The sequence below is a fragment of the Lacerta agilis genome, chromosome 10, assembly GCF_009819535.1.
Source record: "Lacerta agilis isolate rLacAgi1 chromosome 10, rLacAgi1.pri, whole genome shotgun sequence".
Taxonomy (NCBI): domain Eukaryota; kingdom Metazoa; phylum Chordata; class Lepidosauria; order Squamata; family Lacertidae; genus Lacerta; species Lacerta agilis.
The window spans coordinates 23,110,969-23,125,810 of record NC_046321.1 but is presented as its reverse complement, the minus strand read 5'-3'; the positions used below and the strand labels follow the sequence as shown (position 1 = coordinate 23,125,810).

The following is a 14,842-nucleotide window of genomic DNA, read 5'->3' as shown; positions in this document are numbered from 1 at the left end:
TGCCACCATATGGAGTGTGCTACAGAACACACATACAGCATAGCCTGAATGGTATATCAAGACAGAAAATGCCTGTAAAATGAAATAAAAGCATTAAAAATAATAATTCTTGAGACAGAAAATGTCCGGAATCATTTGAGTTTTGCACATGCCACACCATCTTCTCTTTGATCAGGCTTCTTCATGGAACCTACAATATTCACAGATGTTGAAGATGATATGTTCATTGCACAAGAAGAGTCTTTTGGTCCTGTAATGGTCATTTCCAAGTTCAAAGATGGGTAGGTCCTGCTATAGATTAACGATGTTATTCTTTATTCTCCATGCAACAGTTAATCATTTGAGTCCAGTGCCCAAACAGGGCTTATAAAGTCAGGCCTCTGTGATTGGAAAGTGTCTTTTTTACCTTCATTCCTACTTGCATGGAATGCCTCCATTTCGATAACTTATTTTAGCAGAGGATGCTTTCTAGTCAAGCTTTTTAAACACATAATAAAGAAGCAGCAGAATGAAATAGCGCGTGGGGAAATCTGTTGATGAAAAGCAGCTTAAACTGACTTGGATTAATGTCTCTGCTACATTCAATGCTGCTGCACTGACGGCAGATTATTCTCTCATATTGCAGGGATGTTGATGGGGTGTTGGAACGAGCCAACCGGACCGAATACGGCTTGGCTTCAGGGGTCTTCACCAAAGACATAAGCAAAGCTCTCTACGTCAGCGATAAGCTGGAAGCTGGAACAGTTTTCATCAACACCTATAACAAAACTGATGTGGCCGCCCCATTTGGAGGATTCAAGCAGTCTGGCTTTGGAAAGGATTTAGGTAAGTTGCATTTTATTTAAGATCGACACAGAAATCTAAAGCTCAGTGCAGTGGTGGGCAAGCTGTGCACCTGCGGACAGTGCTAGACTACAACTCCCATAATCCCTGCTGGCTGCTGGGACTTGGAAGTCCAACAACATCAGCAGGTCACCATGTCCCTACCTTGGGTCAGAGGTTTGAAACCTATGTTTACCTTTTAAAGTTTCTTAGTTATTTAATTCAACGATCTCATTATGTTATTGCTAGCTGCTTTTCAGCAACAGATCACACCCACACCATGCATTTAAAGCACCTTCAAATAATAATACTATAGTGGTGCCCAACTTTTAGTGGGATGGGTAGGACCTGGTCCTTATCAATGTTGCTGGATATGCATTTTATATATTTTGGATTGTTTCATTTTGCTGGATGCTAATTTTATGCATTTTGAATTGTTTTAACTTTTTCTGGTTTTATATTGTTTTAAACCATAAAACTACTTGTTTTAGGGTCAAGTAGCTTAGAGGCCTTTTACTGTTTAATTATCTATTTTATCCATTTGTCACTTTAAAGTGCATGGTTTCCCCCAAAGAATCCTGGGAATTGTAGTTTGTTATGCATACTGGCAATTATAGCTCCATGAGGGATAAACTGCAGTTCCTAGGATTCTTTGGAAGAAGCCATGCACTTTGAACATACTGTGTAGATGTGACCAGAAAGGCACATCTATGTATCTTAAAAAAAAAGTATTGTGAAAAATGTTCCAAGCCTAGGTTTTAATTGCTAAATTATTTCTGGCAAACCCCGCACTTGAGACAGAAGGCACACATTTACCTCACATTTAAATTACTAACAGCGTTCAAAATCGTAGCTCTTGTGAAGGTTAAACTATAGTTCACAAGGTTCTTCATGGAAAGCCACAAATTTTAAGTGTGTGTTAAATGTGTTGGGGTGGATGATGCAGAAAATATGTGCAGTCTACAACTGTTTCCATGCTCTTGTTCTCTTCAGGTGAAGAAGCGCTTCATGAGTATCTCAGAACGAAAGCTGTAACTGTGGAATATTAAGCATCGCGACTGGGGTGGCATAGTGTTCTTAAAACACTTCACCAAGCACAAGACAGGACTACAAAATGACAACAGCAAAACCGTGAACTTCCACTGGCACTTAAACGCAAAATCAGAACCTCATCGCACTGAGCAACATGAAGATCTCTTGCATTCACAATAGGAACAAGGCACTCGCCCCAGCTATGCCATTCGTTCCAAACCGTTTTATGATGTGGATCCTCCAGCAGAGTTCCGCATGCATTCAGTAGGGAACCACTTCTGAGTCATAGACTTTACTGTGAAATTATCTGCTTCTGCAGCGTTTTTGTACTGTGGTCTCCGCTACCCTGGATGTCATCACCTGTAAAAGCAACTGAACCATTCAGTGGTGACATCATCATCAATTATTTGTACCCCGCCCATCTGGCTGAGTTTCCCCAGCCACTCTGGGCGGCTTCCAACAAAGATTAAAAATACATTAAAATGTCACACATTGAAAACTTCCCTAAACAGGGCTGCCTTCAGATAGATCACTAACAACTGAATGTTCAGTGTCTAGTGCAGGAGTAGCAAGTGCGCTTCCCTCTAGACTTCAGGCTCCAGCTCCATCAGCCCCAACCAACATGCCTAATGGTCAGGGATGGTGGGAACTATAGTCTTGCAACAACTGAAGGGAACCACAGTGGTTACTCCTGACATATTGAAACCCGAGATCCCTGGACTTTACAATGGAGATTTTGCCCAAGTGAGAAGTGACAGACGTAGGAAACTACCTTATGCTGAACCACAGCATTAGTTCATCTAGCTCAGTATTGTCTGCCTTGAATGGCAGCAGCTCTCGAGAGTTTTGGACAGGTGTTCCCAGTTTGACCTGGAGATGCTGGGGATTGAACCTGGAACCTTATGCATACAAATCAAATGCTCTACCATTGAGCTATGGCCTTCGTCAGCACTGTATGTCCCTTGTTTCTCCAAATTAGTCACACAGTACTTAAGTTTCCACAGATTGCATCACACCAGCATTAAGACTCTTTTCTTCCTGCAATGCAAGTTTTTAAGCAGCATAGAGAACCAATTTGCCATAAACATTGTACATGAATTCAAGGAAGTGCACTTATTATGTTTTTTGTATGATATGCAGAACTTAACGTCTGTGTCCTACTATGCATATGAAAGCTATAGCAACTATTTTATAATGTGTTTACATTTCCTCCAACGAGAAATCTACATAGTTGTGAATTCCAATTACGCTATTAAATCATATTTGTGCTGAATGTGTTATGCAGTGTGTTACAATCCTGAAATACGTCTGTAAAAGCATATAAACAAACACTTATCTTTGGCTACCACTTTTCATATCCAAAGGAGCAGCAGAATTGTAATGGTTGCATCCTGAAGCCTTTTAGAACAGGGGTTTGGAACATGATCTTCCAGCTGCATAGACTCAGTTTTATTTTGGTGAACATTTGCTGCCTGCAGAATATTCAAGCTAAATGACTTCACTTGCTAGATACACATAATTTGTATCCAAATCTGTTGCCAAAGAAGTGGCAGCTCAAATACTATGCATGCATATTCAAAGGCAAATCATTCCAAGGTCACTCTCAAATAAGTGCAAAAGATTGCATCCTAGGAGAAAGATCTGTGTCCAGGAAGCCATCGGCTAACAGGTTTGCATAGCTGTTCCATCAATTAAAACTGTAATGTAATGTCTGATTTTCAAGATCGAAACAGTACAAACTTGTGAGTTGGTGTACTGATATGTAAACAAATACAGAACACCTTGAAAATAGTAGTTATTTATTTAACAAACCCATGAAAACATGGGAAATATCCCAATTTCAAATGCGTAATAGGACTGCTGCCCAACCACACAACCACCATGCAGAATTTTTAGGAAAAAAACTTCCGGTGTAAGGCTAGATAGTTTGACCTTAATCTGAGCATTTACACATATATGTTTGGGATCAGAAAAATAGGCTACAGGACTTTCAGCAGCTTCCCTCATGATCCCCTGTATGTACAAGGAATGTTTTGACCGGCCCTGCTGCTGCTACCTATCCACAGCTGGAACCTCCCCTTAAGAGGCCAATGCAATCCTCTCTCCCCCTTATAGCAGACCTAAGATCAGCTCTTAGGTTACAGCTGCCATGCTGAAGCTGTTGCATAGTAACACGCAAGAGTCACTCACCACACAGGTCACCCCAATTTGAAAGGTATTCAGGGTAGCAGCTAAACAAGACTCTCCAATAACTAGAAGAATCTACATGCTTCCATCAATAAATAAGAATACAATTTAAAGCACCAATTGGCCTGACAGGGGTATTTTCTGTCTGCCTGATTCAATGCTTCCTCCCCCCACCTGCCCCCTTTTTCATCTTGGGGCTTGGACTGAAGTGATCTTCCATGCCTCTTGGGAATGAGAGATGCAAAGAGCGAGACAGTCTGCAGGTAGTACACCTGGAAACAAACAAGCTTTTCAAGAGAATTTTTTTTTTAAAGTTATGATACATTGCTCATAACATGAATTGAAATCTGAGATGGCGAACATTTACTCAGTACTTCTAGTGTCCAAAATTTCTATTCTGCCTTCTCCTTTTGCTTTAGGAAGCTTAATGTTGTCGACGGTCACTTCTTCACAAACAGAACTGTCCTCGCTTTCGGAGTTATCTTCTGAGGCTGAATCTTCTTCCTCTGTATCAGAGCTGTTCAGCTCAACCAAAGCCACATTCTGCAATAAAAAGAAATACATATTATTTTTTTAAAAAATCACTGCTGAGGCTGTAAAGGAAGGCCAATTCAAACTCTAAATGAAGATGTACAGGACTGGGCAAATCATGGCTTCCACAGCCAACATCACAGCCTTAGAACAAACATCTCAATAGCCCTATCCATAAAACAATTTTTGTAAAATTCACTGTCATAATATGTAGGGGATGACCAGCAGAATGGCTTTTAAAAAAAAAGACTGGACAAATTAAATTGAGATTGGGTCTATCAGTGTGTAGGTTAATTGGGGAGAACCTCACACCATTTGTGGAATGGCCTCGTACACTGCTATTTTTATTTCTGTGTTATGCTTTACTCATTCTGCTGATTAGTTTTAAGCCATTGTGTTAGGCCAAGTTCATTTGTACTGCTTAATACGAAGTTTATGGACTGGTTTTTTTACTGATGTGTTTACATATTGACACTAGCAATAATTTAAACCTTGTAAATAAGCACACAAAAGCCAACAGGCTGAAAAAAATACTACCCTGCTAAGAGGCCAGTAGTCTGTGTTTCCATGCTGTCTGCAGAGAAAAGGAAACCCCCCACCCACCCACTTCCTCTGCAGCCAGGAAAGAAACGCAGACAACTAAGTTCTGTTTCTGAATACCAGTTCATTGTATTTGTGGTGCACAAGAACCAGTTATGTACAAGAACCAGTGTGATGCAGTGGTTAGAAACTTGGAATAGGATCTGGGAGACCAGGGCTCAAATCCCCACTCAGCCATGTAGCTCAGTGGGTCAGCTTGGGCCAGCCACTGTCTCTCAGCCTAACCTACATTACAGGGGTGATGTGAAGCAAAAGAGCAGCATGAAAAAGCATGTCTTTGAGGAAAGGTGGGTTAGAAATGTAATAATAAATAAGTGATACATTAGGCTGTACTATGGTTATTTGTCATTGTTCCTATTAGCATTTTTTCTTCTTTGAATGGTTATATTTATTGCTGTTCATCTGATATGCTGCGAGTAATTTAGGGTACAATCTTGGCAGGAAAGAACAAATAATCTGATGATTTATACAAATCATACAAATAAACTAATGGTGATAATTTGGATGACCACTTTGGTGTGGTTCTCCAGAATATTCATAATTTCCCATGATTTTTAAAACCATGCCCTAGAAATCTGTTTCGGCTATAAACGGGCAAGCTAAAGGCATGAGACACTGTTTAGACCATAAATTATCAGGCCTTAACCATATAATAATGGAGCCAGGAGAACACCTATCCTTTTTGCACACAGTAAATATGAGTAAGATGCTAGAAGCCAAGGCATTAATTTTAGAGAGAGAAAAATTATTCACCATTTCAATGACTTTTTCAACTGAAGCATCCACGTGTTCGATATCAAACTCTTGAACAGGGGTGCTTTCCATTTCTCTTCTTAGCTCGTCATTTGCATTGGCCATCTGTGGTAGAAAGTTCTGCACCCTGTCCAAAACTAGTACATGAAAACAGGCAGATATCAATGCACTTCTACAAAAGACTTTGATAAAATACATTGGATGGCTTTACTCCTAGTAATGTCAAATATCTTAACCCTTACTGCATCCTGCAACCCTCCTGTCTGCAAATACAGTGGAACCCCGGGTTACGTACCCCCCATGTTGCGGACATTTGAGTTGTGAATGCCTGCAACCCGGAAGTGTTTCTGGAGCGTGCGAGACCCCCGGATGCGCAGAAGCGCTCAAATCGCGCTTCTTCCGGGTTTCTTTTTGTGCGTTCGTGATACACATGCCCGCGTTACGTACAGCGACCCAGAACAGATTGCTTACGTAACCCGGGGTATCACTGTAGTCTTAAAACTGTTAGGCTTGTCACAGACAATGCTTTATAAGTTGCACAACACTAGAGAGGCGACAAGGTGTGCATTGGGTGCTGCTACTCCACTGTCACTAGCAGTATTGCACTTTCCCATCTGCCACAGAAATAATACAGCGTAAGAACAGTACTCTATGCAGTGCTTTTTTCCCTTTAAAAATGTCTAGGGGTACTCTCATTTTCCTACTCATATTGAAATACTGCCCCGCAATGAGGCCAAACTTAGATTCACAAAATGTTTAGGGGTATGCGAACCCCTGCGTCCCCCCCAGAAAAAAACCCACTGGCCCTATATACAGCAGAGCATAATTATTTTATGGAAATAAGTCTGATTTCATATCTTGCATTGCAGATTAAAGCTCCCATTTTCTCCGCCCAACCAACAGGATCTGATAAAAGTCTCCCCACCCCCTTGAGTCCTTGTCAGCTAGAGAAGGAATGCTGTAAACAAATGGTCATATTGCAAGATGTGTGGACATTTTGAAAGTTCCAAACCCCAAATGCTGGGAAGTTAGTATGAAAAGATGGTGTACTATGTAGATACAGGACTTCACATTTAACAGACTATTGGTCTGGGCCAGTTTGTTTCTTATTAGAAGACTTGGGGAAAACATATTTAACATTCTTTCTTCACCATGCAGTTCCCAAAGCTGTTCATGAGGATGGATTGTCTTCCTGCCCACAGACCTAACTGCCGCCATCAGTTGTATGGTTTCTCATTCAGAGTAACACAAGACTTGTATTATCAGTTTAGTACTTGAATTTATAACTAGATGCTACAGGCCACACAAAAATGCTTTACAGAATCCATGAACACAACAGACACACTTTATTTTGGAATGTTACAGTATTCCCTCATTACACCTTTTGAATGCCTCCCTCTTCTGCTTCTGTCATATTGTTTTGCATGGACTTTCAGGTCTAAGGGGAGGAACAGAAAATTCTCAAGCTGTTTGTTAGAACGCTAATTCTAGGTCAGGAATGTTTCTACACAATTCTTTAAGTTTGTATCTTACTGAAGTTCACACAATATATTTAAAGATGATGAGCACTTACGGTTGCTCCTTGGAAGCCTGACCGTCTGTAAGCTCATGGCTTTCTTCTTAGCATGCTTTGAATTTAGCAATAGTGTCTCATGAATACCTACAAGCCAGAATTCCAACATGAGTTCAGCAGTCACACACCAACCTTTTCTATTCACACAGAATATTCACACTATTAAAATATAACAGTACAGTAGAGGAAACTGCATTCCAAAACAATTGGTCCAGAATAAATGTGATTTTTTTTTGTTCACCTACCCTATCCAACCTTATCTCATTTTTTAAAAATATGCAAACCCTCTTCATATGCCTTTCCACTCTCCAAGAACCCCAATCTCAGGTTGCCCAAATCAAGCCACATATAAACTAAATCAAGAAATGCATTGCTAGAATTTTGATTTTAATACACCCTTTTCTATTTCACTCATTACAGATTAGCCAATACAATACTTGCCATGCAGACTCTACTCGTGATGATACACATGACAGGAAGCTGCGATGTGAAAAGCAACATATATATATATTGCAAGCGTGTCATTCATTATGCGCATGAAGCGCAGTGCTTGTGCAGTTTATTTGTGTGTGAGAGACAGACCACAGGTTCCTGTATAGATCTGCACAGGCCACAAGCACTGATAGTATTTTTGTTGATCCGGAAGAATGGAGTGGGGAGGCAACTCACCAAACTACTAGCGTAACAACATACTGTTGATCCGTAGCAGTAGGAATGGAGGAAAGCCTCCTCAAAGCAACTAGCATTTGGGAACCAATAAATACAACGAAAAGTGAGCAAGCTTTCCGGGTTTCTGCAAATTCTCAATCAAACTGGATGCTAAAACCAAACAACAACAAAAAGCAAAAGGGGAGGGAAAGGCCCCATTCTACTATTACAAAATGCAGATTTTGGGTCTCAGCAATATCCTACTACATGTGCTGAGCCTGAAAGCTTGCTCGCTTCTTTTAGTCGCCCCCTCGGCCAGTAACGCGAGATGAGCGCCGCAACCCCAGAGTCGGACACGACTGGACCTAATGGTCATTACCTTTTACTAAAAGTATTATATGCTACGCTTGTTTTTGTGGGTCGCTTTGTTTGCAACGACACCTCATTTTATCCCTAAAATGCGTTCAGGCCGTAGACTTGCAAAATCTGGGTCCAAGGAAAGAACAGATAACCGCTGCAGGGAAGCGGGAAAAGGGCGGGTGTTCCCGCTTTCCCATGTTCCTGCAGCGAAGAAAGTTGTCCCCTGATATCGGCAGCGCCTGCTCCGGCAACTCCTTGCCAGTTACCTCCTCCGCTCCCCGCGGAAAGCAGCTCCCGGGATACAGCCGGAGCTGCGCCATCTCCACTCAGCGCCATGCACCTCTTTGCAAACCGCGGCTTCCGCCCGCTGCAGCCTCCGTGGGGGAAACCGGAACACGCGCGCCAGAGCGGAAGCGGCGAAGCCCAGAGCGGCCTCGCGAGCGCAACGGCGCCACCTACTGCGCGGAGGGCGGCTAGGAGAAGCTTTTCTCCCTCGTTCAAGGAAGCGGAATGTTGGAAGATCCGGGAAAGAGAAAAGAAAGCACTTATTCACTCAGCACAGAGTCAAACTCACAGGATGGTCACATCACCTTGGATGGCTTTAAGGATTAGACAAATTAATGGAGGATAAGGCTGTCGATGGCTGCTAGCCATGATGACTTTGCTCTTCCTCCATGGCTGGAAGCAGTAATGCTTCAGAAACCCCAGGAGGGAAGAGTGCTTTTGTGCTCGGATCCTGCTTGCTGGGCTTAGCCACTGTGAGAACAGGATGCTGGATTAGATCAGGGGTCGGCAACCCAAGGCCCATGGGCTACAAGCGGCCCACAGGGATCGTTTAACCTGCCCATGAGCTGTGGCACTGGAAATCTCGTCTGAGCATGCACAGACACTGGAAATTGTGTGTGCGGCGATCATGCTCCGGCCCACGGAAGGATCTCCGCTGGAGTGAACCGGCCCAGGCCAGTAAACCTTCCTGACCCCTGGACTAGATGGACCAATGGCCTGATCCAACAGGCTCTTTTTAAGTTCTCAGCATTTGGGGAATCGATCCAAATTTCCGCATCCTCAATTCAGTGTCAGAGACAGGATCAGAACCACCAGGAATTGAAGCTGGGGTTTTAGGATGGATCCACACAATAAATTTAAAGTACTGGTACATTCATAGCATATTTAAAGCACACGACTCCATGGTCTCTGCTGACCTCCATTCTAAGAAAATCAAACCCCTGGAGTCTCTCAGTTCTCTGTTTTGGGTGGCATGTAACATCTGGACTGGGCTGAGGACCAGCCCTGACTAGTGGATGAAATGACCTTCACCCTAGCCTAGATATTGTGGCTCCTACATATACAGTTATTTATTTAAACATTCATTTATCACCTTTAAAACAAGAGAAGGATAGGTCAATTACAGTATAAAAGCAGGCCCCTACACTGCTCACTTTTACATTGACTTTCCAGTGGGCAGTTGTTAGAACTGTTCATTATATGCGTATGGCAACTGCCGCCATTATCTTTCTTTATTGCTGTCCATTTTCTTACACTTGCTTTTAATTTTGTTGTGCTTTATATTTTTATTTGTGCAAGACACCTTAAGTTTTGTTTTTTAGAAAAGTGGGATTTAAAAGAATGACATACAGTGCTGTTTCAGAATCTGGAGTGGTGTCACAGTTGATGATATTGCAGGTGCCACCTTACCAACAGAGACAGACAGGTGGCTTTTATTTCCAGCTCACAGAACCAGTATTTCCTGTGTTTGACTGTAGAGATAAAAATATTTGAACAGGACATGGTGAACACTCCTCGATGTTCAAATAACATTATTGCTGTAGATATTCTAGCAATGCAATCTGACCTGATTTTCTTCTAAATTTAGTGCCTATAGGATTGTAATCTAACTGCAGCACACAGCTTCTTGCACAACTAAGGGTCCATTCACACTTCCATTTGCCCCTTGATTTCATGGTAGTTTTATGTCATTCGTTCATGCCATGCTGTTTGGTGAATTTCCCTGTGGATTTGCAAAAAGTGGGTTTGTTCTGCCAAGGCACCAGAGTGCTTTAATTGCACAAACCTGAATTTCTATAATGCGCTTGGATCCCTCTTGCAAAATACTGACAATCTGGGGGTGACAAGGGTAGATGGCTTGCAACCTGACTCATAGAACTGGAATGGATCCCAAGGGTCATCTAGTCAAATACCCAGCAATCCACGAAGCACAGCTAAAGAATCCCTGATAGATGGCCATCCAATCTCTGTTTTAAAACCTCCAATTAAGAAGAGCCCACCACCTTCAGAGGTAGTCCATCCCACTGTCAAAACAGCTCTTACCATCTGGAAGTTCTTCCTAATGTTTAGTAGGAACCTTCTTTCTTTTAATTCTACTACTGCCTGTGAGGCAGTGGAAGCACTGTCTGGGATAAAAGTTGAAGGCACTTTAATAGTATTGATACAAAGGTTACGTGCTGTCGCGAGCACTTCCGCCCTGTACAGCCACCCCCGGACGTTTCACGGTCTATGAGTGCTGCACCAATGACAAACGGTCCCCAGCTGCAACCCACCAGACTGCTAGCTGGAACCTGCTTGCTTCATTTACCACAGAGGAGGATATTGTCAACAAAGAAGTTGTTTATTGTGTACAAAAGCTTGTGGTTGCTGATAAATAAAAGGATGTTCAATAAGCTTATAACGGTGGTCCTATACCGGCCTATTACCTCTAAATGATACCGGCCTATTACCTCTAACAGTTAACTAAATACCAGTAACAACACGTTTCACAATCTGTTTATCCTCTCTGCTATCTTCCACCAATGCTACACCTCAGACTCTTAAACTGCCAGCTCTCACTCCTGACTCAAGCTCCTCAACTAACTCAACTCTCCTTCTAACTCTCCACACTTCTAATTCCCCTACTGACCACAGGGAGGGGTGTTTTATACCCAGGCTGAGCCCGCCCCTAAGGGTTCTAACTGTCACAAAATTTAACCCCTACCTGGCGTTGGGCTAGTTCTCCACACGTGCCACCCCCAATCTCTGCCAAGTGGTAGCAAGGTTCCAGGGGGTTCCAGGTGCTCATCCAGGTTTGTGTTGGGAAATCAAGGCACAGCAGCAAAGACTGCTTACTTTACACCTATTTACCCTTGGAAACCTTCGGTGGAGTGGGTGCAGAACATTACAACCCAAGAGTGTCTTTTGTTGCTTGTCTCATAGCTTCAGCAAGTTTGGGTTCAAAGTAGCAGCCAGTCATGGCCCCTGACCTCTTGGTGCAGCCTCCCCCAGCCAGCACTGCATGGAGTTCTCTCTTTGTTCCTCTCCTTCCTTCCAGAACACTTTGCCAAATGCAACACACAGACCCTTCTGTCTGCTCACCCCCCTTCTCCACACCTGCTTTTTTTTTTAATGATAACATTTTTTCCAGGGTCACACCCATGTTACCCTGGCAACCTCCATTTCACAGACCCAAGCACCCTCCTGCACCTTTGCCATGCTTGATGACTTCCACCCAGGTGAGACTCTGAAAAACAAGCTTAGCTTGCATTTTTACACTGCTAAGTTGCCTCTCACCCAGAGGAAGACTCCAAGCACTTACTAATTTCTAGCATTCAGTAATCTCTAACATTTGCTAACTTCTTAGAATTACAGGTGGTTTTGCTCCCCTAAATTCTTGTACACCAAATATGTAACAGTGTCATTTTGGCCATATTTGAGACTAGGACTATGTTAGGTTTTTTCTCAGAGTTCTGCATAACCAGTTGCACAGTTTCCCTGCTTCTGATTCAAAAAGCCTCCTTTAAAGACAAAGGCACACATAGCAGGGGAAATCTACCCCCCCCCACACACACATTTTTGGCATGGAAAACACATTGCGTTTAAAAGAGTGGCAGTGCTAAATTAATTTAAGCAAATGTGTAATAAGTTTGAATGCTGGCAAGCAGATGACTAGCTGCTATTTTTGAAATACGCTAATTGTCAGAGCTTGGCAGGTGCCCCTGAGATTTAAAACATTTCCCTTAAGGCAGGCAAATTATCTTTTGATAGAATTACTCACACCCGTGTAGCTGACTCAAGCTGACAAAACAGAATTTGCTCTTTACTTGTATTGCTGTAGTAGATGCTTATCGTGAACTGCACCTTGAAATCAGTAAAAGCAATTGGGTAATTTGAAGAGATGATAAGAAAAAGTGAATCTTCTACATTACAAAGTGCAGTCCACATCACTTGAGATATTATACATTTACCACTCTCTATTGCCATTTTGGTTGTCTTGGAAGACAATGGAAGAGTGTGCCTTTAGGGGTGAAGTCAAACAGTTGGAGAGTTACAATGCCTGCTATGAGTGTAGACACTGATACGGAAGAGACATGTTTTGTTGCAGCTGGGGCAGATGAAGGCATCCAGTTGTGCTGCTGCAGGTCTTCTTTCTGCACTCCTCCCAGTGATCATTCCTACTCTGGTCACTGCTGTGGACACACAACTTGACTGTCTCCAGGCGCTGTGACCATCTGCAAGAGATTCCCATATGGGAGGGTTAATGTTGCCAGCCTTCATGCCACATTTGCGGAAATAATTGTAACACAGAGCTGGTCTGCCAACATGCCTAGTGCCTGAAGCCAGCTCCCCATACAACACATCCTTGGGGATCCTGCCATCTTCCACTCGGTGGACATGACCTAGATGTCGCTGAGACAGGAGTGCAAGCATGCTGTGAATATGGGCTTGGAATAACACACTTTGGTTTGAAACCCTGTCCTGCCCAAAATCTTCCGGATGCAGTGCATTTGGAAGGTGTTGAGGCATCGCTCCCGGCAGGCATCACTCCCGGCACTTGTCCTTTGACTGATCATGAGTTATGGATCCATCCATGTCTAGCACGCCCATGTTCAGTCTCTGGATCAGGGCCAGTTAACGCAGCCAAAAACACTGTAAGATTATTATTTTCAGCTATGCCAGTTGATGTTTCCAAGGGAAGTGTATTTTACACCAAATCTAAAATAAGTAAAGAATTGTTGACTGTTGTCTTTTGTTGCCAATAAAGCTTTCACGAGTGCAAGCAAATGCACCTTTAAAATTTGCCAACAGCATATATACTTGCTGCTGGCTTGGCATGCCAGCTTTTTTGTTCTGTTTTGCAGTTGTGATGCAAAACAGAGGAATGAAGCGTTTCACATTTGACTTCTCTTGAACTTTTAATTAAGGAGAAATAAGTAGTTGGGAAAGGTACTGCAAGTTACAGAAGCAGGAAGAAGCCAGAGTGGTTAGCAAGTTTACCAGTGGAGAAAGTCCACCTCCCTGCCACACACAACCATCTGTGGTGACCTTTGAAAATGAACATGGTACAGTACTCTTAAACTGTTTTCTCATTCTGTTTAGCACGTCTCTGCTCAAAGACAAACACACAGTATAAATTATTAATAAAGTAATCTGAACTTCCTCCTTGAACCAAGAATTAAATGATGCAACAAGCATGACTAATGTACTGTAAAGGTAAAGGTACCCCTGACCGTTAGGTCCAGTTGCGGACGACTCTGGGGTTGCGGTGCTCATCTCGCTCTATAAGCCGAGGGAGCCGGCATTTGTCCACAGACAGCTTCTGGGTCATGTGGCCACCATAACTAAGCTGCTTCTGGCGAACCAGAGCAGCGCACCGAAACGCCATTTACTTTCCCGCCGGAGCGGTACCTATTTATCTATTTGCACTTTGATGTGCTTTCGAAATGCTAGGTGGGCAGGAGCTGGGACCGAGCAATGGGAGCTCACCCCGTTGGGGGGATTTGAACCACTGACATTCTGATCAGCAAGCCCTAGGCTCAGTGATTTAGACCACAGCTCCACCCGCGTCCCTACAAACATGACTACTCACATTTTAATGCATTCTTTCTGGAGGTCAGGTACCGTATATTGTGGCGTATAAGACGACTGGGCGTATAAGACGACCCCCAACTTTTCCAGTTAAAATATAGAGTTTGAGATATACTCGACCACAGATTTTCCACCCGGCGTATAAGACGACCCCCGACTTTTGAGAAGATTTTCCTGGATTAAAAAGTAGTCTTATACGCCAGAATATACTGTAATTTAAATCAGTTATACCTGAGGAGTTAGCTATGGTTCTTAGAACCTTTCCCAAGGGTTTGGGGGAAAACAATTCTCATTTCTGCATTTTTATTCTAGCACTCTTACTTTTCAGAACTTATTTATCATTTTGGGTTGTTTGCTTTCTTTTTTGAGTTGAAAATGGAAAAAGGCTAAAAAAATGAAAAGGTAAAGGACCCCTGGACAGTTAAGTCCAGTCAAAGGTGACTATGGGGTTGTGGCGCTCATCTTGCTTTCAGGCTGAGG

At 42.8% G+C, this 14,842-nt stretch overlaps 2 protein-coding genes across 2 annotated transcripts in view; one reads left to right on the top strand and one right to left on the bottom strand.

Moving 5' to 3' along the window:
• ALDH1L2 (aldehyde dehydrogenase 1 family member L2) overlaps window positions 1-2,242 on the top strand; it is a 30,221-nt gene extending 27,979 nt beyond the window's left edge. The window contains exons 21-23 of the mRNA XM_033162749.1: window positions 176-281; window positions 626-825; window positions 1,816-2,242. Coding sequence (XP_033018640.1) covers window positions 176-281; window positions 626-825; window positions 1,816-1,871 — 362 coding nt within the window. The 3' untranslated portion in view covers window positions 1,872-2,242. The remainder of the gene's footprint in view (window positions 1-175; window positions 282-625; window positions 826-1,815) is intronic.
• Window positions 2,243-3,668: 1,426 nt separating this feature from the next.
• On the bottom strand, window positions 3,669-8,896 carry C10H12orf45 (chromosome 10 C12orf45 homolog). Its single transcript, XM_033162846.1, has 4 exons — window positions 8,773-8,896; window positions 7,499-7,585; window positions 5,926-6,062; window positions 3,669-4,584 (listed from the first exon to the last, which is right to left on the bottom strand). The coding sequence occupies exons 1-4, from the start codon at window positions 8,840-8,842 to the stop codon at window positions 4,405-4,407; spliced, it is 474 nt and encodes a 157-aa protein (XP_033018737.1). The 5' UTR covers window positions 8,843-8,896; the 3' UTR covers window positions 3,669-4,404.
• Window positions 8,897-14,842: the final 5,946 nt, after the last annotated feature.